The 22,529-nt window shown below is 44.3% G+C and overlaps 1 protein-coding gene across 1 annotated transcript; it reads right to left on the bottom strand.

Moving 5' to 3' along the window:
• Positions 1-571: 571 nt before the first annotated feature.
• Positions 572-13,827, bottom strand: HAPLN3 (hyaluronan and proteoglycan link protein 3). Its single transcript, XM_020964823.2, has 5 exons — positions 13,378-13,827; positions 8,152-8,335; positions 5,722-6,090; positions 2,942-3,244; positions 572-2,005 (listed from the first exon to the last, which is right to left on the bottom strand). The coding sequence occupies exons 2-5, from the start codon at positions 8,273-8,275 to the stop codon at positions 1,719-1,721; spliced, it is 1,083 nt and encodes a 360-aa protein (XP_020820482.1). The 5' UTR covers positions 8,276-8,335; positions 13,378-13,827; the 3' UTR covers positions 572-1,718.
• Between the last annotated feature and the right edge of the window lie 8,702 nt (positions 13,828-22,529).

Raw genomic sequence — 22,529 nt, 5'->3', positions numbered from 1 at the left:
GAAGTAGAACACTGGCCACACTTGGTTCTCTGCTTGAACCCCTCCCTCTAATTTTTTTTACTATAATCAAAAAAAGGGAATTTCTATATACAGCTATCTCTTTCACATTGACTTTCTCCACAGAGGTTTTGATATATCCTAGGCCAGCAAGAAATTAAATGGGAATTTTAGGAGAGTGTGTGGAAGCCACAGACGACACACAAAGGCCAGCAGATAACACAAAAAGGTTTAGAAACTCAGAAATGCATAAAATAAATGTATGGCGTTATATATCATCAACATGTCTTATCTGTTAATACCATAATAATTCAGACTTCTTTTCTGGTATTAAGGAAGGGCCAAAAAATTTTACCTGGATTTTCCAGATTGAACTATATAGTATTACATGTCTCTAGGAGCAAAGAGTGCTTCTGTAATGAGACCTTAAAGACATCTTCAGCTCAGAGTTGCAGCTCTGGGTGAAGATGTAATAAAAACAAATCTGACCCTAGAATCCAGCCTCCGGTAGCAGCAAAGATTCACTAATACAGTAGGGGCTTTTCCCACTCACTCCTCCCTTCAGAACCATCTCTTTGTTTCACAAATTTATTGCATGCATTTAAGAAAACCTTTCCTTGGCAGCAGCCCCCAACTCAGGGGAGCAGTAATTCTCCCATACTTTCTCAACTCACTGCCAACAAATATGCACACACGTGGGCACCCTGATTCTTTCTCTCTTATCATTCTGCGCAGCCATACCTCACCAAGGAGCAAGAGGTACTGTCATCCATCTTCCAGTTCAGTCAAAAAAAAAATGGAGGTAGAGACAAAGGGAAGGAAAAGGACTAAGAAGGAACTACCATTTGTTTAAAAAATCATAGCACCATTTACAGCTCTTGGAAAATACAGACCTAATGGTAGCTCCCCAGAAAGGAAGTAGAAAATGAGAGTAAGACCCAAAAACCCTAGGCCAGGCATAGATGTGGGGCTTGGGATGTTGTCTGAAGCATCGACTTCTTGGATGGACTGATTTGGACTCACCTGGACAAGAATAGTCCCCAGTGAAATGGGAGGAAGGAAGGAAAGTGTGAGAGGCACAAGGCCAAGTTAGCAAGAGCTGTTCAAATTCTTGATTTCAGAGTCCCCTGTCTTGTTGGATGTCAACATAAGATGGACAGAGCTCCACCCCCTGAATCTCTCCTTTCCTCTCACATAAGGAATAACCCCCACTTCCACCAATAGAAGGAAAAGGGAGAACCCAGGGTACTTTTACGAACTGTGGACAAGGAGTCTAGAGATCTGGATTCTAATTCCAGTTCTGCCATTAACTTGCTGTGTGACCTTAGACAAATCACTTCCCTACTCTGGGACTCCATTTCTACATCCATAAAATGACACAATTGGACTAGATGATCTCTGAAGTTCCTTCTAGCTTTAAGATTCTATGTTCCTACTGAGTGCCCTGGGTGACAGATGGAGCCCAGAAGTAAGAAAGTCATATAAAAAGGCATGTCTTAGTAAAATTCAATTTCCTCTTTTGGCTTTAAAAAACACATAATAAAAAATATTATTGTTTAAACAAATTGTTGAAAAATGTAAAAAGTCATCTAAATCTCCTCAACCCTCAGGGAAAACGAGACTTTCAATAAATACACCAGCCCTGAGGGGGAGCAGGGGGAAGGATGGAGGAAAAAGGAGAGGGAGCAGGGCCCAGGCCAAGGGAGGCCAGCTCCTTAACCCTAGTTCTGTAGGTAACAATAGACCCCATATTTCCGGCTCTCCTTGTCAGGGAAGCCAAAGCTTCGCACTCCAGGATCTAGGGATCCACAGTTAGGTCGGGGACGAGTGACAGGGTAGCGGACACTGCCATCAGCCAGCCAGCCTGCGTCACAGCGGTCCAGGCCATAGAACTTCCAAGCCGCAAAGAGTTGCCCCACCTTGGCAATGTGAGCCCCATCGTCCTGACAGGCCTCTTGTGCCTCAGCCAGTGTCAACTTCTCTGGGTGCTCCAAATAATATACCCGTCCTGTGGGGACAAGGAGGTGGGGGGAGAGCCATGAGCATTAAAGCAACCAGCACAGTAGGGATTATAGTTCAATTCAATTTAGTAAGCACTTATTAAACACCTACTGTCTGCAGAGCATGCTGAAGAAGATACAAAATTTAGACAGAGGAGCAAATGAGATAATGAGATAAGTTTAGTAAAGCACCTTATCAATTCCCCTTATTAATCATCATCATTATTACTGATATTATTATTATTAATCCAACAAGTCTACAAACATTTATTGTCTTACTATGTGCCAGGCACTATGTTAAGTGTGCAGGATACAAAGAAGAGCAGAGGACAGTTCTTGCTCTCAGAGGGTTCTCCCCAATGGGGAAAACAACATTCAAATAACAAAGTACAAACAAGATATATAGATAGATACAAGTATAGATAAACACATATATTTCCAAATGTATATGTTTCTATATAATATTTCTAAATATATATTTCTATAGCTGTCTAAATATATATTTCTATATATACACACATATATAAAAATATGATGTTGTATATAATATATATTACATATATGTATATATCATACATTATATACGCATATCATATATAATATATGTATATAATATACATTATGTATCTTCTAATTAATATTAATTAATAAAATTAATTAATTTTGTCTATAATTTATTATTTATAACTATTGTTAATTCTAATTAATATTAATTAATAAAATAATATATATTACATATATAATATACAATAATATTGATCTATGATTCTGATTTAGCAGTTAGAAACTCTTGGCACAGCCTCTGGCCTGAGTTTCCCATGCTACAGCATGACCAATGTCACCCAGCCCCCACACCCACACATGATCTGATCCAGGAAAGCTTCCCCAGACACCCGTGACCAGACAAACACAGGAAAGCGGAGGATCTCCCAGGGGACACCCACCTGTCACAGAGGAAGAGAAGCAGAAGACGTCATAGCGGTGCAGTCTCTTGTGACGCTCTCCATAGCTGCGAATCCCGGGTGCTAGGCCATGCCCCCCACATGGCTGCCGAGGCAGGGTGATGGGGTATTGCACCGTCCCGTCCAGGAGCCAGCCTGCATTGCACCAATCCAGTCCTTCTTCCCAGGCCCTGAAGAGCTGCTCAAAAGAGGCCATCACAGCATCTTGTTTCTCACAGGCCAGCTGTGCCTCCTGGAAGTTGAGCCGATAGCGACCATGGGGTGGCTGGTAGGGAAACACCACACCTGGCAAGGAGAAGAGAGGGAGAGGACAAGGAGTTGTGACCAAGGGAAGAGTTGGATGGATGAGTCAGGACTGGCTTCTGAAGAAAGCGAACCTGAGGTCAGCATGGCTAGGAGGTCCTTTGTAAGCTATCTGAACTAGAAACTGATGCACAAAGGGTCAAGGAAGGGAGAAAAGCTTTATACTTTAGACTATACATTAACAGAATGAATTGGGAGTGAAGGAGGTAGAAGGGGTAGGTATCTATGATATGAGCAAATATGAGGGAAAAAGAAGCCAGTGGAGAGAGTGAAGTAGGAGAAAGTACACGGGGAGGATAATAGAAAAGGAGAGACAGAAGAAATGCTAAAAGGATGATGGGTTATGGTTCTGTATCAGCCCTGAGGGTCTCTAGGTCCTGAGAAGGGCCTCCACTGAGTGATCAGATCAAGAATCCAGTGCTGGCAGCTTTCATATCCCAGCCAGAGAGCAGAATTAGCCCTCATTTTCTAGCCCTGCCTGCTCAAGTGACCTTATTAGGCAACTTTTCTTCTTTTCTAGGAAGCAGCAGGGCACCATCAGCAGTGGCCTGAGAGCCTGGAAACTCTGCCTAGTGGCCTGATCTCTGAGGAATCTGCGTGACCTTTATTTGGCTTTTCACCACAAGCTTCAGGTTACATCCTAAAGCAAGAAATTTAAACAACTAGACAAGCCTAAGGCAGCACACACCAGAAATAAGATGTGTAGATTGAGGAGGAAAGGAGGTCTGGGTGAGGGGATGGAGAAGATAAAGGTTCCTTTCTAATCTCACAACTTGTCTGGCCCTCAACCACACGGCCCACACATCTGAACCCCATCTACTTTATTTTCTCTTGTCCCATCTAATATCCTCTCCTCTCCTATCTACTGCTTTGAGTTTACTCACTCCCAGCTCCCTAATCACCCCATTTCCAGTTACCTCTGGCACCACCTATTCCCATCCCCCAACTATCCCCCCATACCACTTGTAATTCTACCACCTCGCACCCCCACTCCCCTACCAGCCCTATATCTACTCCTCTCCTCTTCCTAGCTCTCAATACAATAAGTCTGGGGGGACTGTAGACCCCCTGGCCACAGAGAGACTTCTCTTATGCTATAGAGAGGCCCTCCCCACTACAGAAAGCCCTCCCTCCCACAAAGGAGAGGTGTCCAGCAAACAGCCTCTGTCACCAACCAAACTTGCTTCCCTACACGTAGTAAACCCATGTAGACCCAGATCCAGGGATCAGAGAAATAATAATTCTTTGTGTTTTAATAGTGTTTTACAGATTTCAAAAGGCTTTCATATACGGTATCTCATTAGATCCTGACAATTTCTGAAGACATCAAGGGAGATGTTATCCCTATTTTACAGGTAAGGATATGAAAATAGAGAGAGGTAAAGTGACTAAGATGAAAATCACAAGGCTACTAAGCAGACAAGATGAAAACAGGACTAGAAACTGGTTTTCTGACATCAAGCCCATACCTTGGTCCTATGAAGCCCCCTATCTTTTCTTATCATGCCTCTCCTCCTCACTTCAGGAGAAGGATGCAGACTTCTGCAGTCTAGACATGCCAACGGAATGTTAGCAGTCTAGTTAGACATGCTAACAGCATGTGCTGTGCTTAGAATCGAGAAGACCTAGACACAAAGCCTGCTTCTGACATTTAGAGCTGAGCAAATCACTTCCTCATCTATAAAATGGGAATGATATTCACAGAGTTGTTGTGAGGATAACATGAGATACTATACAAAAAGGGCTTTATAAATATAAGCTATGAACTATGGTCTAGTGGACAGAACTTTGGACTTGGAATAAAAAAGACCTGAATTCAAATCCTGCCTCAGACATTTAACTGTAAGACCCTGGGCAAGGTACTTAATCTCTCCTGGATTCCATTTCCCCACCTATTAAATGAGCATAATAATAGCTCAGATAAGGCTCTGGTTAGCTAGGGGATGCATTGGCAGAAACTGAGATACTAAGAATACAATAGGTAACAGGGAATAGTGAAAAGAACATGAGATTACGAGTCAGGAGACCTGGGTTTGAAACCTGGCTCAGTGACTCACTACCTATGTAAGTCAGGGAAGATCATTTTATTTCTCTGGGTGGGCCTCAGTTTCTTCACCTATAAAACGAAGGAGGTGAATTAGCTGATCTCTAAAGTCCCTTCAAGATCAAAATCCCATGATACTCTGAAAACAGTCTTACCCTAGGAGCAGAGAGGGTCAACCACACCCATCCCTTTCCCCTGGGCTCCCCGACCCCAATAATGCACCCCCCTGCTCTCCCTCTGTCTCTCTGTCTCTGTCTGTCTCTCTATCTGTCTCTCAGTCTGTCTCTGTTTCTCCCTCTCTCCCTCTCTCTCTCTCTCTCTCTCTCTCTCTCTCTCTCTCTCTCTCTCTTCTCTCTCTCTCTCTCCCTCTTTCTCCCTCTCTCTCTCTCTCTCTCCCCCTCCCCTAGTTGCTCACCCCTCAGTTCCAGTTCCACCACACCACTCTCATCTTCCAGCCCATCAATGACCTCACATCGATAGCGCCCATAGTCCTGTAGGCGCAAGTCACGGATCACCAGAGAGACATCCTGCTCCTTTTCTTGTAACAGATGAACACGACCCCGGAACTCCCCAAAGCTTCGGTGCCTCAGCCCAATGGCCACCAGCACATCCCGCTCAGGGGCTCCATTCTCCCCCAGTTTCCACCACTTGATCCGGACAGGACGTGAAGAGGTCAGAGCCGGTTCATAGAGGTAGCGGCAGGGCAGTGTCACATTGGCACCTCGGTGAGTGAATAGAGGATCCTCAGGTGTCTCCACCACCAACTTCACCCCATTGAAGAAACCTTTTGGGAGAGATGGGAATGCAAGGTGAGGAATTATCTAAGGCCAGTATCAAGAAGCAAGATGTCCCTTGGTATTTATCACACAGCTACAGTTCACAACCACAACTCAAAACTTAAATTAGAGCAACTAAAGGTCTAAGGAAGCATTTCATTTATTTATTTATTTTGCTTGGCAATTGTGGTTAAGTGATTTGCCCAGGGTCACACAGCTAGTAAATGTCTTGTATTGTGTGTCTGAGACTGGATTTGAACTCAGGTCCTCCTGATTCCAAGGCCAGAGCTCTATCCACTGCACCACCTAGCTGCCCTTAAGGAAGCATTTCAAAAGGTCCTAATAAAAAGACAACCTGCAAACTTGACCCAGAAGAAGAGAGAATAAAATGTACCTCTTTTCACTTTTCATCTTTGCCTAGGTGTGAGAGTATTGGTGCAGAACTTTGTATATACTATCAGACCAGATGGATTCATCAGTTTTGCTAAACTGCTTTTCCCCCCTCTTATTTTTGTTACAAGGGATGGCTCTCTCAGAGGTGACAGGAGAAGAACAACAAAACAAAAAGTTATCAATAAAAATCTAAAAATAAAATCAATAACAAAAGAAAAAGAAAACAGATGTTCAACCCAACCTTCCAACTAAATACCAAATAAATAAAAACAGGAATGACTTTTTTTTTAATTTTGGTCAGAAGAGGTCAGCTAGAAGAAGAAGCCAGCTCCCAGGCCAGTCCCTGCCCAGCTACAGGACACATTGAAGAAATGTTCTCCTAACAGCAAAGATACCCCCAAAAGTATTAGCCAATCACCAGCTCCACAGACTCGTCTGTAACTAGATTCCCTTCTTAACTGGAAGAGAGTGGAAGTAAGGAGCTAAGGACAATCTACATTTTCAGCCCAACCGAAAGGCTAAAGAGTTGTCCATGAACTGTGATTACGACGAATTTTTATTTAAAAAAATAAAAGCCCAACAGTAAAATATTCATAGCAACATATTTATGGTAGCAAAGAACTGGAAACAAAGTAGATCCCCATTGATTGGAGAATGAAGAAACAAATTGTGGTACATGGATGTGATACACTAGTTCTCAAACTTTTTGTTCAAAGAGCTGAATATTTAATTTGGCAACACTACAGGAGAGACAAAAAACGCCAGTATTCACAGTTTCCCTTAAATAAGAGCAGCTGTTTTTGTTGAGTTCTCTGTGAGTTCAAGGTTGATGCATTTTGAGGTTAGCACATACAAATAATAGGCAGGTTTTGTTTATTTTATGTGGTTGCTATACTACATGTGGTAGTTGGATAAGTAAAACGCATTTAAACAACATTATTTCAATTTTTTCTTTTTTCTGCATTAATATAACATCCAAAATTTCATGGCCCACCCAATGGAACTAGCAGTACACCCTTTGAGAATTACCAATGTAACACAATAGTTTTGCACTGTTAAGGAATGGAAAGAGGGAAGATTTCAGAGAAATCTGGGAAGCCTTTTATTTTTAATAAACTGATGCAAAACCGGGAGAGCAATACGCTGTCATCATACAGCATTGTAAAGACAAACAACTTTGAATTTTTAAGAACTCTGAATTGTATTTGATGTCTGTTAAGATCTAAATTAAAACTTTTTTTCTTATAAGTACGTTCATGGAGAGCAAGGATTGTTTTTGCATTCTTTGTATCCCCAGTGCAGTGACTAGAATATTTGTGTTAAGTCATTTTCCAATCATTTCCAACTCTTCATGACTCCATTTGGGGTTTTCTCGGCAAAGATACTGGAGTGGTTTTCCATTTCCTTTTCCAGCTTATTTTACAGAAGAGAAAACTGAGGCAAACAGGGTTAAGTGACTTGCACAGGGTCACACTGCTAGTTAAGTGTCTGAGGCTAGATTTGAACTTAGGAAGATGAGTCTTCCTGACTTCAGGCCCAGGGCTCTATCCACTGCACCACCTAACTGCCAGCCCAGACTATAGGTAAGCACTTACTAAGAGTTTGCTGATTGATTGATTGGTTAAACAGGAAAACTTGAAGTCCCCTGCCTTGCACAAATAAGAAAGCATACCCACCTTCTCCGTTGCCATTTCTGTAGCTTCTGTCATTCATGACATTTCCATAGTAGAAACCATTGTAGAAAGGGAGTCCGGGACAACCAGAGGGCAGTAGAAACACAATCAACACCACCAGCAGCATTTCTCATCCAGAGAAACTCAACTGCTCTTGGCTAAGGGTTGAGGGCTCCAAATGAGCCAGCTGAAAAGAAAAGAGCACATGGGTTAGACCGAGAGAACGACTCCACTGGGAAAGGAGGACAGGACACATCCTTCTGACATCTAGACAGCTTGGACCAAGCAAGATAGGCGCAGCCCAGAGGCACCCTCTCTGAGCTTCCTTCTTAGTCCATGAAAAATTCCTTTGCTGACGACTCAAAAGCCACAAAGAAATCAGAATCCATGTAGCCTCAGCTCAGTCTCCTCTCCTACCATTTCTTAGCCCTGGGTGGTAAGTTAAGCCTTTCATGTCTTGCTTAACCCTGAGTCTGGTCTCCCTGCTGAGAAAGATTGGCAGCCAGCCCTCCCACCCCTTCAGGCTGAGTGTGGTCCAGCTGGCTGCCCCAGTGAACTATGCCCTGTCTGTCAGGCAGTCGGCCCACAGCTAGAGGGAACATACTTTGGTTCTGCTCCAGGACCTGGATCTCTGACTCCATTTACCCCAAAATTCTTCTCTACCCCCATAAGGAGCCATAAGGATCCTCTTCAGCAGACTCAGGGAATGAATCCGTATCTCTTTCCCACCTGATGGATATATTGGATTCTCCATAGTTCATCAATCAATAAACATTTATTAAATGTTTACTACGTGCCAAGTACTATGCTAAGTACTGGGGATACAAAAAGAGGCAAAAAAAAAATAGTCTCTGCTCTCATGGAGTCAAGATTGCAAGGAACATGAAGTAGAGCTTTGGGCCCTGTTCATGTTCCCAGTGGCATCCACAAGACATAATCAATTAATCAACAAGCATTAAATACAGACTATGTGCCACTTTTTCTTCTGGGTGCTTTGGGGTTCATATGCAGTGGCATAGAACCAGCAAACAACAGCTGCAGGGAACGTAAAGGAAAGAAGGACTGACCGGTTCTGAAGCAACAGCAGTTTACATTTATACAGGGCTTTAATAAGGTTTCTATATTGGCCAATGAAGGTCCAGCTTTGGGAGGAAGCCTAGTGGTCCCACGTGGATGTTTGACAAGCCTGCTTCTGGAGCGATGCAACGATGGAAGAGTCTGATTCTTCACTTTCGACACACACTGTTCTCTGGCTGCTTTCTTCATGGCTGGCTGACGAGCTATCACTGAGAGTGTATGCCAAAGGTTCCAGTGGAGAAACTCATGCTTTTCCTTCCTGCTCCACACAAGGAGTAAGGATAATGCTCTAACTCTGGAGCATGTGGCCTCCTTGGCAAGCCTGTGTCTGGGATGAAGTCTTTCCTTTGGCGGAGAGCTTTGTTAGAGCTAGAAAGATTGGAAGAACCACCTCAGTCCTTGGGGAGAGTGGGCTCCAACTGAAAGTGGCAGCTACAGACATTCTTCCTACCACTGAGTTCCTACCACTGGCAAGGCTAATGGGTGAGTTCCCTGAGTTCATCTCAGCTGCAACATCAGTACGCAGCTGGGCTAGGTCAAGCATGTCACTCCTCAGGAATGCCACCTTCCCAAGCTTGGTCCCTGGATCTCTGGTGACTCCTCCAACTCTGGACTCCTGGAAACTTTGGCAGACACTTTCGGTTCCAACTCAGCCACCAGACAACCAAAAGGCCCCTCTTTGTCATTCCTAAGCAGCCAGGAAACAGTGGCGAGCTGGGACTTCCATTCAGCATCATCACACATTTCCAGAAGCAAACTCATCAATCATCCGCATGGGTCCCGTGAGCATGGTCCTTGGACTGGACCCTCATCAGCCAGGCCCCCACCACATTTACAAAGCATTTTCCTCACAACATACCTGGGTTATTTTTCTCTTCCCCATCTGACAGATGACCCAACTGTAACTCAGAAGATCATGACTAATTAAAAGTTTCCAAACCCCCTAACTGGTAACAATTAAACTCAAACGCAAGCCTTCTTACTTCCAATCATCTAATGTGACAAGCGATCTGGTACCATTTGCTTAATGATGATGCAGTCTCTTCTGTCAGGCAGTTTGCCTTCCTATCCAGGTTCAGCATTCTTTTCCATTATGCTCTGATGTCTCTCCTGCCTTGGCTCCCCACAACTTTTCCCCTCTTTCATTTCTTTAGTTTTAGGCTGGAGACAAGAATGGGTTTTAATATTCTAAATCCAAATTAGTGTATGTAGGCCCTTAATTTAGCCAGAGTATAAATTGGAGAGGCAGACTAGCATGGTAGAAATAACCCTAAATTGGTCAGTAAAAGACCTGGGCTTTCATTCCTGTTTTGCCTTTAAGGTAAGTAATTACACCTCTCTGAACCTCAGTTGCCTCATATGTAAAATTAAAGTGTTGGACTAGATGATCTGTAAAGTTTCTTCCAGATTTTACACTCTTGAGATTCCGAAGCTGAGAGATGGAAATATCTCTCTGCCCACACAAGGTCATTGGAGAACACTCCCTTCTTAACCTTGCTCTCACAGACTTCATTCCACACTCCCCATATCCTTTTGCTCAGCTCATGTCCTGCATCCAACTGAACAAAAGAGCCCAAGGAACAGTCACACAACACCCTGCTCTTCCCTACCACTGGAGGCCAATTTGATTTTCCTCTGGCTTAGGGATACAAATAGGGAATGCCCAGGATTCAGTCCAGTTATGAATCATTCAGAGAAGGAAACCAGAGCACCAGGTTGATTCCTCAAAACTGTTCTGATCTTCCTGGCATCCTTTAGACTGAGGATAAAAACCACTTCCTAGAGCTGGAAAGTACCTTAGAGATTAACAAACCCCTCACTTTATAGCTACGATTTATAGAGTATTTCAAGGCTAGCAAAGTGCTTTATAAATGTCATCTCATTTGATCCTCACTACAAACTCTGAGGAAGGAGCTATTGATATTCCCATTTCACAGATGAGAAAAATGAGGTTGAGAGGTTAAGGGACTTGTCCAAGGGCATGCAGCTAGTAAGTGTCTAAGGCAGGATTCCAACTCAGGTCTTCCTGACTAAAGCCCAACCCACTGAGCCATCTAGCTGACTCTTGTCCAAAGTCACAGCTGGTTAGTAGCAAAGTTAGGAGGAGAACCTATGTCTACTGACTCCTTGTGCTCCTTTCCTTACACTTTGATGCAACAGAGCATACTGGGAGCAAGAAAATCTCTATCCAGACCTCAACTGCTGGGGCTGGGCCATAAGACTCTCCCCCTCAATTAAGGGGGAAGAAATGAAGGCAAAATTCTATTTACAAGGTTAAATGCAGTCTTTCACATTCCCTCCTATCACATACCTCTTAGTTTTTCAAATTTAAAAATTTCCCTTGGTTTCTGGCTTTTCCTGTATCAACTTCGGACTCTGAAGGAGGAGTAGGAAGAGGAGGAGTAGAAACTAGATAGACAGACATACAGTCAGATGGACAGATAGATAAATAGGTAGATAAACGGATGGATAGAGATGGACGGATAGACAGACAGACAGACAGACGGACAGAAAGACAGACTGGTGGAAAGACAGACGGACAGACAGACAGACGGACGGAAAGGCAGACAGACGGACGGAAAGGCAGACAGACGGAAGGAAGGACAGACAGATGGACAAACAGACAGACAGACAGATAGATAGATAGAATTTACATAGCACTTGAAGATTTACCAAGTGCTTTATAAGGATTAGTAGAAAAGCTGGATTTGGAAATCTAGGTTTAATTCTAAGTTCTAATACTTTCTACCTTTGCTATCATGGGCAAGTGATCTTTCTGCAAAATGAGGAAGATGAGACGACCCTTCTGTCTCTGAATCATTATATTCCTATGATCTATGGCTCCAAACCAAGTGTCTTTCTGTATCCAGGTGATTGCACATCCCTATGTTACCAGCAGAGGGTGCCATGCACCTACCAGGCTTCTCAATAACCTCTAGCCCCCAGGGCTCTGGGATAGGAATTTGACATCTGTGCCCCCTGTTTGGACAAGGTTTATGAGTTCCTTTGAAATTGCCACTATCAGTCAAGGGAATGTGGAAGCGGGAGGTGAGCTGAGAGGGGAATCACAATCCCTCCTGACATTCCCTGTGCACTCACCCTGAGCCCACAAGGGAACCAGAGCCTCTCCCATACATCAGGAAAGCCTCTTCCTACAAGGGCTGGATGTCCTGATCCCCAAGAAAAGGATCCTCCAGGCTACAGAGTCCATTAGATGAACCTCTGCTTATCTAATAGACCTGTTTGCCCCCAGAAACACTCCAGGGACCTCCCGCCAGTCCCACTTTCTGACAGAGACAAGATTTCTTGGCCCTCATCTCCTCTAATGCCCCACAGATGAGTCTGCCTGCCCCTCCCACTGCTGGAGGGCACTCCAGGAGAGGGGCTAGAGAAGTCAGGGAAGCATGAAGCTCTGTTCTCCGCTTTGCTCTGGCTCTGGGTCACACTTTCACTCATGTTTGCTTGTCCCTCTCTTATTTCTTCAAATGAGGCAGGCTGAAAAACGTGGGTCTCCTGGACTGTTAGAGGAGCTAGAATGGAGGTCCCAGCCTAGCCCAGGCCAGCCAACAGGGTCATTTCCAGCACTACCAACCCCCCATCTGTCCTCAGGTTCCCCCAAGCAACTGAAGGTTAGCACTCATTAGGTACCTGGCCCCAATCCTACCAACTTACCTCTTCACCTCACTCCATCAGGAAAACTTCTGTGGAACTGGCATACAGAAAACAGTTTCTCCCCCTGAAGAATATTACAGCAGACTGCAAATCCTTTTACTCTGCCCTGGGTAGTCAGCTGGACCTCTGCCCTAAACCTTAATTAGCCTGTCCCCCAAGATTCCCCTGTCTCAATCTTTCATTCTTGGCACCAGGTCTCACACCATGCCTCCAACCCAAAGAGGCCCCCTCCCAGAGCCCAGCTCCCTGACCCAAAACTCAGGGGTCTCTCCCTCTGCCTCTGAATGTCCTGGTGTCCAAATAGCAGACCCCATTCTAGTCCTGCATCTTGTCTCAGATCCCAGCCCAGCCTCTCCTGAACCAGGGGTAGGAGTAAGGGAGTCTCACTAGGGAAAAAGAGATTGTAAAAAAAAAAAATACAGGTTTGTAAAGGTGCCTCCCTAGATTCCCTGGGCCAGGACTTCAGAGACTCCCACTTACCAGTCCAGCTCCTGTGAGACTGCCCCCTGCTCAGTGAATGAGGCTAGAGGGCTCCGGGATAGGTTTGGGGCTCTTGAATGGCCAAAAAGGAAACAGCACAGGACAAACCCCACCACTCCTGGGCCAGCCTCTTAAAGGAACACACGCCCCTTTCCCAGGCTTTGGCTAGGCTGGAGGATAGGGTAGCCACTGCAGTCCTGAGCACTTTCCTAAGGGCCTTTGAGAATGAGGGCATTTTCTGCACCCAGAGTTAGTATACTCAGAAAGGGAATAGAGGAAGCAGGCTTTGCTAGAGCAGAAGGCTCAGTTTAAATTACAGGAAAAAGGTGTGGGAGAGTTTCACCAGTGCCTGGTGGTAGCAATCTCCTACTCTAAAAGACGGGGTGAGAGTCACTGAGAAAGAAGAGACCAGGTGGTCAGTGGCATACCCAGTGGCGGTCCAGTAGGGCCCTGGCCCTGAATCTTTCCTCAATCTCAGGAGCTGAGCATGGGAGCAGGGAGGTGGGGAGGGGACTCAAGACAATTTACTCATTTTCATTCCTCTCTGGGAATAACAAGGATCATAGCCACAGAGGTCACTGAGTACAGCTTTCTCTTTTTATAGATGAGTGAACCAAGGCTTAGAGAGGTGAATTGACTTGCCCAACATCACACAGGTGAGGTCAGAAGTGGGATTTGAACACAGGCAGGGGTGTGCTGGAGACACCTCGAACCAGCTCCAGAGAGCTGATTGTTAAATTTTCAATGTGAGTAGCTACAAATCGAGGCTTGATTTGTTGCATTATTGGTTGTCTAGACTTAAGAAAGTCGTGAAAAAAATGTTAATAATGCAGGTTGGGGCAGCTGGGTAGATAGTGGACAAGGCACCGACCCTGTAGTCAGGAGGACTTGAGTTCAAATCTAGCCTCAGACATTTGACGATTACTAGCTATGTGACCCTGAGCAAGTCATTTAACCCTGACTGTCTTGCAAAACAACAACAATAATAATAATACAGGTCAAATTAAAAGTGTGTTGTGGTACATTTTTTTTCCGCTAGAGAAGCAGTTGTTAAACATTTCCTAGCACGCCCCTGATACAGAGGCCTTCTTATTCCAGGATCAGTGCTCCTTTTTTTCCCATTCTTCCCCTGGAGTAAACTGAATGAAGGATGATCCATTTAAGCAAAGCTTCTTAAACGAAAATGAGAGCACCTCACTTTAGATTTGTCTCCCCCACCTTCCACCCTATGAGCCCAACAAGGCTCTAGCTTCTCTACCAACCCAAGCTGTAAAAATGTAAAAGGGGTACAAGGGAAGAAGCTAGGGGTTGTTTGGGCTCTGTGACCCTGTGACCCTTCCCCCTGGCCCGTCCTGGGGCCAACAGCAGCAGCTCCTACTTAGGTTTGTTGTCCTGTGCTAAGGAAATGAGCCATGGCAGGCCAGGACCTGTGTTCTGCCTAGACGGAAGGAAAACAACGCTGTCCAAATAGAGCCATCCTGCGAGGTGAGTGGAGGCCCACCCATCCGGATGGCAGGCCTGACACAAGGCTGGGTCCTGGTGCCAGCACTAGAGAGCTCCTCTGCATCCATCTTGAGGGGCAAGCATCCTTAAAGTCCTCCAGAAAGATGAGTTCTGAGATGGAACCTGAAAAAAGTCAGTTAATACCCTGAGGCAGGGCAGCCCTTGCCTGACATCATAATAATGCCTTACAACTGTAAAACACTTCACAGATTACAATGCGTTTCCATTTAATCTTCACTGCTAAGGTAAGCAAGATTGGCATTATTGTACCCATTTTACAAATGAGGAAACTGAAGTTCAGAGAACCTAAGTATTTTGTCTACAGCTACACAGCTGGTACAATTCAAAGCCTAGAATATTTGGTAGGTTTATGACTTCAAGGCCAATGCCATAAGTATACTTATCAGGGTCCAATATAAAACCTTTTGTTTGGCTTATATTCAGTCATGTGTGACTCTTTGTGACCCCATCTGGGGTTTTCTTGGCGAAGATACTAGAGTGATTTGCCATTTCCTTCTCATTTCACAGATGAGGAAACTGAGGCAAACAGATGAAGTGGCTTGGCCAGGGCCAAACAGCTACTAAGTGTCTAAGGTCAGATTTGAACTCAGGAAGAGGAGTCTTCCTGACTCCAGGCCCACTACTCTATCTACTGTGCCACCTAGATGCACCCACCCCACGCCATCTATCTTATAAAGCTTTTCCAAAACCTAGCGCCCTCCTACCTTTCCAGTCTTCTTATACCTTATCCTCCTGGGCATGCTCTTCAGTCCAGTGACACTGGCCTCCTTTGCAAGTCCTCACACAAGACACTTCATCTCTAACTCCCAGTATTGTTCATCCTGTGCCCCCATGCCCCCACTCTTCCTCCTCATCTCTATCTCCTGGTCTCCTTTAAGTCCCAGCTAAAATTATACCTTCTACAGGCCTTTCTCTATTCCCCTTAATTCTGGCACCTTTCTTCTTCTGATTAGCTCCAATTTATCCTGCATGTAACTTTTTGTGCATTGCTGTTTGCATGTTAATGTGAGCTCCTTGAGAGTAAAGACAGTCTTTTGCCTTTTTCTTATATGGCCAGCACTTAGCACTGTGCTTGGCACACAGTAGGCACTTAATGAATGGTAGATGATTGACTCATCTAGACTCTACTCTCCAAGCCAGACAGTTTATATTTTTAAATCTGTGTCTTTCAAATCAGGACGATTTTAATGGTCTTTGCATCAATCCACAGCATACTGTCTTGGGGTTTACAATCAGAAACATACAGCTGTTACCACCACCACCCACGTCTTGCCTCCTGCACCATAAAATTATGCATGTACACATTGTAAACACATAATGTGAGCTACTACTATGCACCTGTTTTTAAAAAGGACAACATTTCTTCAACCCGTGATCTCTAATTTTTGTGGTTTTCAATCATTAATTACATTCAGTCTTTTACTAGAGTACTTACTGGTTTGAGCAAGACACTTTTCTCTGTGTTTCAGTTTCATCATCTAAAAAATGAGTTTATTGGATTCTATGATACTATGACACTAACTTCCAGTTCTAAATCCTGGGTTCCTATGACTCGATTCATTCCATTACCATTTGCTAACATATCAGAATTTCTGAGGCATTTCCCAAATTTTTGGAGACAATGGGACAAAATATTTTAAATTGAAGATATGAGAGGCAACTTGTAGCAGAGCATAATATTGGTCTTGGAGTCAGGAAGACCTAGGTTTAAATCCCACCTTTTCCACTTACTAGATATATGGCCATGGGCAAGTAATTCAACTTTTCTCACACAGAATCAAAGCTAAAAGGGAAATCGAAACCTAGAGAGATGAAATGATTGGTCCAAAGTCACAGGGAGGAAATAGCAAACCATAACTTGCACCCAGGTTACCTGACTACAAATCCAGTGCTCTTTCCACCTTACCAAACTGTCTCTCAGCCTCTCTGACCATCAAGCAACTTTCTAAAACTATACACTATAAATAGGATGCAATTCACATTGGTGGAAGGACTTCCCACGCAGGTATTAATGGTGCCACATGGATAGCTAGGTGGCAGTATCTTTGCTAAGAAAACCCCAAATGGGGAAATGAAGAGTCAGACATGACTGAAACAACTAAACAACATGGTGTCATATAAGATAATACGTTCAAAATCATTTCCATCTCCAAAAATTCAGAACATATGGTCACAAGACCTATGCTGCTCTGGCACAGCAGGAGCTAAAAACAGTGATAAGTTAGAGGAAGGACTGTGCAGAGTGCTAGAAATATGCACATAAAGCAATTCCTAAGTTAAAGTCTATTATCCATCATTTGAAGAATGGCTAAACAAGTGGTAATACCTAACCAAAATGGAGCATTACTGGGCTATAAGAACTGATGGATATGCTGAATACAGAGAAGCATGAGGAAGATGTATATGGACTGAGGCAAATCAATGTAAGCAGCACCAGGAAACCAACATGCAAAATGACTTAAACAGCGTAAAATGAAAGAACAACAAAAAAATGTTTGATGAAGGCTGCAAAACTGTAATGACTGAGCTTGATTCAAAACAAGAAATATAAGCAGGTATGGGGGAAGGGAGAGCTTTAGAATATGGACCACTGCATATACTATCAGACTTATTTAACATCTTGATTTGTTGCTAGTCTGCTATTTGTCTTCCCTTTTTATTCTTTGTTATAAGGGGGTGGCTGGGCAGCTAGGTAGTGCAGAAGATAGAGTGCTAGGGCCTGAAGTCAGGAAGACTCATCTGGCCTCAGACACTTACTAGCTGTGTGACCCTCGGCAAGTCATTTAACCTTGTTTGCCTCAGTTCCTCATCTGTAAAATGAGCTGGAGAAGAAAATGGCAAATCACTCCAGTTTTGCCAAGAAAACCCCAAATAGGGTCGCAAAGAGTCAGACACAGCTGAACAACCACAAAATAAGGTAGACGTTGAGACATGGAGTGAAAACATAGTAGTGAAAACACAGTAGTCTGATATAAAAACAGACTACCAACAAAAACTAATTTTAAAAAGAAACAAAAAAATGAACACCTGTATCATTTGAGTTATTGGGCTAGTCACCTGCCTCTGAAAAGTCAGCTAATTCATAGGGACAGCCATGAGTTTACCAAGCACTGCGGGCAGAGCACAATGGAATGGAGTTATTGAGTTATATAAACCGGTCTATTCAAATCTGTAAAATGGGGCAGTTGGACCAGATGACTTGTTGGGGACCTTAGTGACCTTTGAACTCCATGCCTGAAGATTTTTAGGAAATGGAAGAGCATGAGAAGAAAGATCTCTCCACCAGTAGAATCAAGCTCAAACAGAAATGGGGGCCGCTATAGGGCCACGAATGTGTTCGTAAGGTTCCTTGTGGCTGCATGTTGACTTAGACTTGAAATGTAGAGTTACCTGTGCTTTATTGGTATTTTTTATTTATTTGGTTAAATGGTTTGGGGCACTTGGGAGTATCTTGTAGCATCTTGTAGCTCTCATGTCTTACATTGTACAGTAGTATTCTATAGAGTCTCTAATACCCAGATCTGCCACCAGGTGGCAGGATGCAGCGTATTTGGAAACAGGACCTGGACTTGGACAGACGTGACCTTGGACAAATCACTTCACCTGTCTGGGCCTCAGTCTTCATTTATAAGATGAGAGAGTTGGACTAGTTAGACTAGATGTTCTCTAAGTTCCCTCCCAAATCTCAGTTCTTTGGCCTATAAATTACCCAACACCCCTTGAGGCAAGAACAAGACTGATTCATTAGATGATATTCATAGACCACTTTAAAACAGTTTTGTCTTGTCATTCAGTTTTTCCTACTTCAGAATACGAATTATGAGATGTTCTGAGAAGAGGAAGGAAGGAAGGAAAGAGGGAAATGAGAGGGAAGGAGTGAGGAAGGAAGGAAGCAAGGAGGGAAATAAGAGAGGAGGGAGGGGGGGGGAGGAAGGAAAGATATTCAGAGCCTCCTATGTGCAGAGCACAATGTTAAGAGCTTTATCAATATTATCTCACTGAGTCCTCATAACCACCCTGCAAGCTAGGTGTTAGCTGTCACAATCCAAAACAAAATGGCGGCCTCAGGCTACATACCCACAGCCTAAGGCGCCACCTGGAGTTTAGAAATGAAACTAAAAAGATAGATATGACTTGAAGTTTGTAGAATGAGTCACAGAAATTCTGTAGTCTTTAGAGGACCCCTTCCAGGGCCCCAGAACTGCTATTTCCCACAAAGTTAAGTCAGGACTAGGTGTCACCAGGTGTGGAAATAAATCCAGATTTCAATCTAGAACAGACCTTAGAGGTTTTCTAGTTCAGTCTCATCATTTGGTACAAGAGGATGCTGAGGCCCTGAGAAGGTCAAGTGATTTGTCCGAGAGCAGATTCAGGATTAGGTAATCTGACTACAAATCCAGGACTCTTTTCTTTGCACCCCTTTACTCACTCATCCTGCTGTGGGAGTCAGTTTAAAAGGGAACAGCTATCCCTGCTCCTCCAGAGGCAGACAAGAAAGTGAAAGGAATATGCATTTATGCAGTATCTACTACGTGCCAGGCCCTGTGCTAAGCTTTTTTTTTTTTACAAATATCATCTCATTCAAGACTCACAACAACCCTACACTGTATTGGTAATTATTATTCCCATTTTGCACTTAAAGAACCTGAGGCAGACAGAGGCTAAATGACTTGCCCAGGGTCACATAGCTAATAAGTATCTGAGGCTGGATTTGAACTCAGGTCTTCCTGACTCCAGACCCTAACTTCTATCCACTGTGCTCCACCAACTGCCTGCATCACCAGTATTCTCCCACAGGACTGCTATTGGCCTGGTGCTGATCCAAGAACACAACTCTACAGTCCAGGCATGCTGGCCACCCTGGAGGAAGTGTGAAAAAGAAAAGATGAGGCCTAAAGCTTGGGTTTCTCTTTAAGGAGCTCCTAAGATCATAGCTGCTATGAGCTAGGGCTAGAAGGGACTTCAGAGGCCAACTAGCATAGCCCCCTCCTTTTGCAGATGAAAGGAAACTGAGGACCAAAGTGAAGGGACTCCCAAGAGAACAAAAGGAGAGAGTGTCAGAAGCCAGATGATTTGAACCCAGCTCCTCTGACCCCAGAGCCAGGGCTCTGTCCGCTTTGGAGGAAACAGGGCCTCATTGCACTCAGGTCCTGCCTCAGCAGGCCTTCAGCTGGTGCCCAGTGGGCTGGCTGGATAGTAGTGGTTTCACACTAGTTCTAATCACTGGCCTCACGATCTCACCCTGCTCACCTTGTTTCATCTCTGTTTTAATTCCACAGATTGAATGGAGCATTGTGTGAGTTTTGTGAAGAAGTCCTGGGGCCAAGCAAGCCTGTGTTCAGTGAATGCACAGAGGGCATAGGCAGGCAGAAGTTTTGAATAGGGAAGGAGGCGTTGTGGGAGGCCTGTCTGCCGTCTGGAGGCCCTCCCTATCACATCAGAGAGCCTCCTCCATAGCCGATGGCTGGGGGAGGGAGGCTTTGTCTAGATCCTACATTCCTGCCCCTACCACCCTCACCCCCACCACTCCCACTTACTCAGTAGGTGGGAAAATAGATGGTTAGATGAGAGGAGAAAGAGGAAGGGGAGGGGAAGAGAAAGGGAAAGAGAGGAGGAGAGGGAGGGGGGAGGAGAGAGGAAAGTGAAGGAGAGGGAGAAGAAAGAGGAGAGAGGGTGGGAGGGAGGAGAGGGAGAGAGGGAGGGGAAAGAGGAAGGACAGACAGACACAGAGAGACAAAAGGAGAGGAAGAGGAGAGGAAGAGACAGAGGGGAGAGAAAGAGAGAGGGAGAGGGAGGGGGAGAGAGAGAGAGAGGGAGAGAGGGAGAGAGAGAGAGAGAGAGAGAGAGAGAGAGAGAGAGAGAGAGAGAGAGAGAGAGAGAGAGAGAGAGGGAATTATAGGAGCCCCAAGGAAGGGGAAGCACCAGTAGCAAGGCTGTTATCCGAGGCCAGAGAAAATGGAATACCATGATGAAGAGAATAGCATTTCAAGCTGGAAGTGATTATCTGGTCCAACTGGTTCATTTTACAAATAAGAAAACTGGGTTCATAGAGATTGTGACTCTCCGGGTCACTGGTGCTCTGACTCTGTATCTAGAGGCTTATGAAGGCTGTGTAGACAGAAGCCAAGAGGGAGTGATAACCAAGGTGAGAGAGGAATTCAGATCTGGGAGGTCTACGAGGCTAGGTGGTTTATGGAAAGACAGCTGCCCTGGGAGTTAGAAAAACCTCCAGAGGTTCAAATACCCCTCCGCCATTTGGGACCACGGACAAGGCACTTAATGTCACCAAGTCTCAGTGTCCATATCTGTAAAATGAGGATAATATTATTTGTACCATCTGTCCCACAGAGTCGTGAGGAAAGCACTTCATAAGACTCTTTAAAGCACTATATTAAATGACCTATTATCTGAAGATAATTGCTGAAAATAATTAAACACTCAGTGAATTGATTTGAAAAACCGCTTGTTGGCTTGAACGGTCCCCTCCAAGAGTGGTCAACAAAAACCTCAAGCTTCCTCTTCTTGAAATGAAATGATACAAATCCATCCTTCCAGCTGCAGGGCTTTTCTTGATGGTTTCTGTTTAGAGAGAATCCAATAGTCCAAACTGCCCTCCCTTGATAAACTTCAAAGGGCCAGTTTCCTCAAGACAGGCTGAAGGTCATCTCTACAGATCACTTCTTCTATTAAGGATGTTCTTGGATATCATGATTACATGAATTTTATAAGCCCTATGATTCAGTCAGCCAACAAGCATTTATTAAGCACTTCCTATGTGCCAGGTACTGTGCCTAGTAAGCGCTGGTTCACCCACCACAACTGGAGCCACGTTTACCCATGGACCGAAGGTGCTCAGATTTATTTGTTGTTCTCCTTCCTTCTCAAAGAGGATCAAGGACATCACGAGGGTGACATCTTGACTTTCTTGTGAATTGGAGTTAAGTGAGGCAGAGCTTCCCAAAGCCATCAGCCTCACTCAGGTGGCCAATGAAAAGAAGGCAGAGCATCATAGATTTAGGGCCAAAATGCAGGAGCCCTAGAACCATCTGGTTCATCCCTCCTCCCATTTCACAGATGAGGCCACTGAAGGCCAAACACCTCAAGTGACCCACCCAAAGTCACACAGATACTAAGCAGCAGTCCTGGGATTTTCATTCTGATTCCAATCAGCTGCACACTAAGTCTAAGGCTCCAGGTTCATATCCTGACCTTGTTTCTTAATATCTATGGAAGAGTCATTTCTTTGGGCCTTAGTTTCCTCACATGTAAAATGAAAGGGTAGAACCCTAAAGTCCCCTCCAGCACAAAATCCTATTAATCCTCTGACAACCCATCTACTCAGTTTGTCTTGCCCACTTCCTCCTCACTTTTGCCTTACATATACATATATATACATGTATGGCTCTCCTCTCATCCTGCAAAGTACCTTTAAGATGCCAAGCTGGAGCTGTATCTACTAATGGTTTCCTCTAGGTGTTTTGCAATGATGGGAAAGCAGAAAGTGCTGAAAAGCTCAAGATCACCTAGAATAATATAAATGAAATCCATATGATGATTTGTCATCTAAGTATCCCTATTTGACATTTAAGGACACTGAGGCACCATGAAGTTAAGTAACTCACGCAGGG

This window comes from Phascolarctos cinereus, unplaced genomic scaffold, assembly GCF_003287225.1.
Source record: "Phascolarctos cinereus isolate Bilbo 61053 unplaced genomic scaffold, phaCin_HiC Scaffold_3;HRSCAF=262, whole genome shotgun sequence".
Taxonomy (NCBI): Eukaryota; Metazoa; Chordata; class Mammalia; order Diprotodontia; family Phascolarctidae; genus Phascolarctos; species Phascolarctos cinereus.
This window is presented reverse-complemented; position numbering and strand designations above follow the sequence as displayed.

Coding starts and splice junctions, on each gene's coding strand:
- HAPLN3 (XM_020964823.2), bottom strand. CDS start 8,275: ATGCTGCTGGTGGTGTTGATTGTGTTTCTACTGCCCTCTGGTTGTCCC. Junction 3,245..5,721: donor GGTGGAACTGGAACTGAGGG/GTGAGCAACTAG, acceptor TCTCCTTGCCAG/GTGTGGTGTTTCCCTACCAG. Junction 2,006..2,941: donor CTTCTCTTCCTCTGTGACAG/GTGGGTGTCCCC, acceptor TTGTCCCCACAG/GACGGGTATATTATTTGGAG.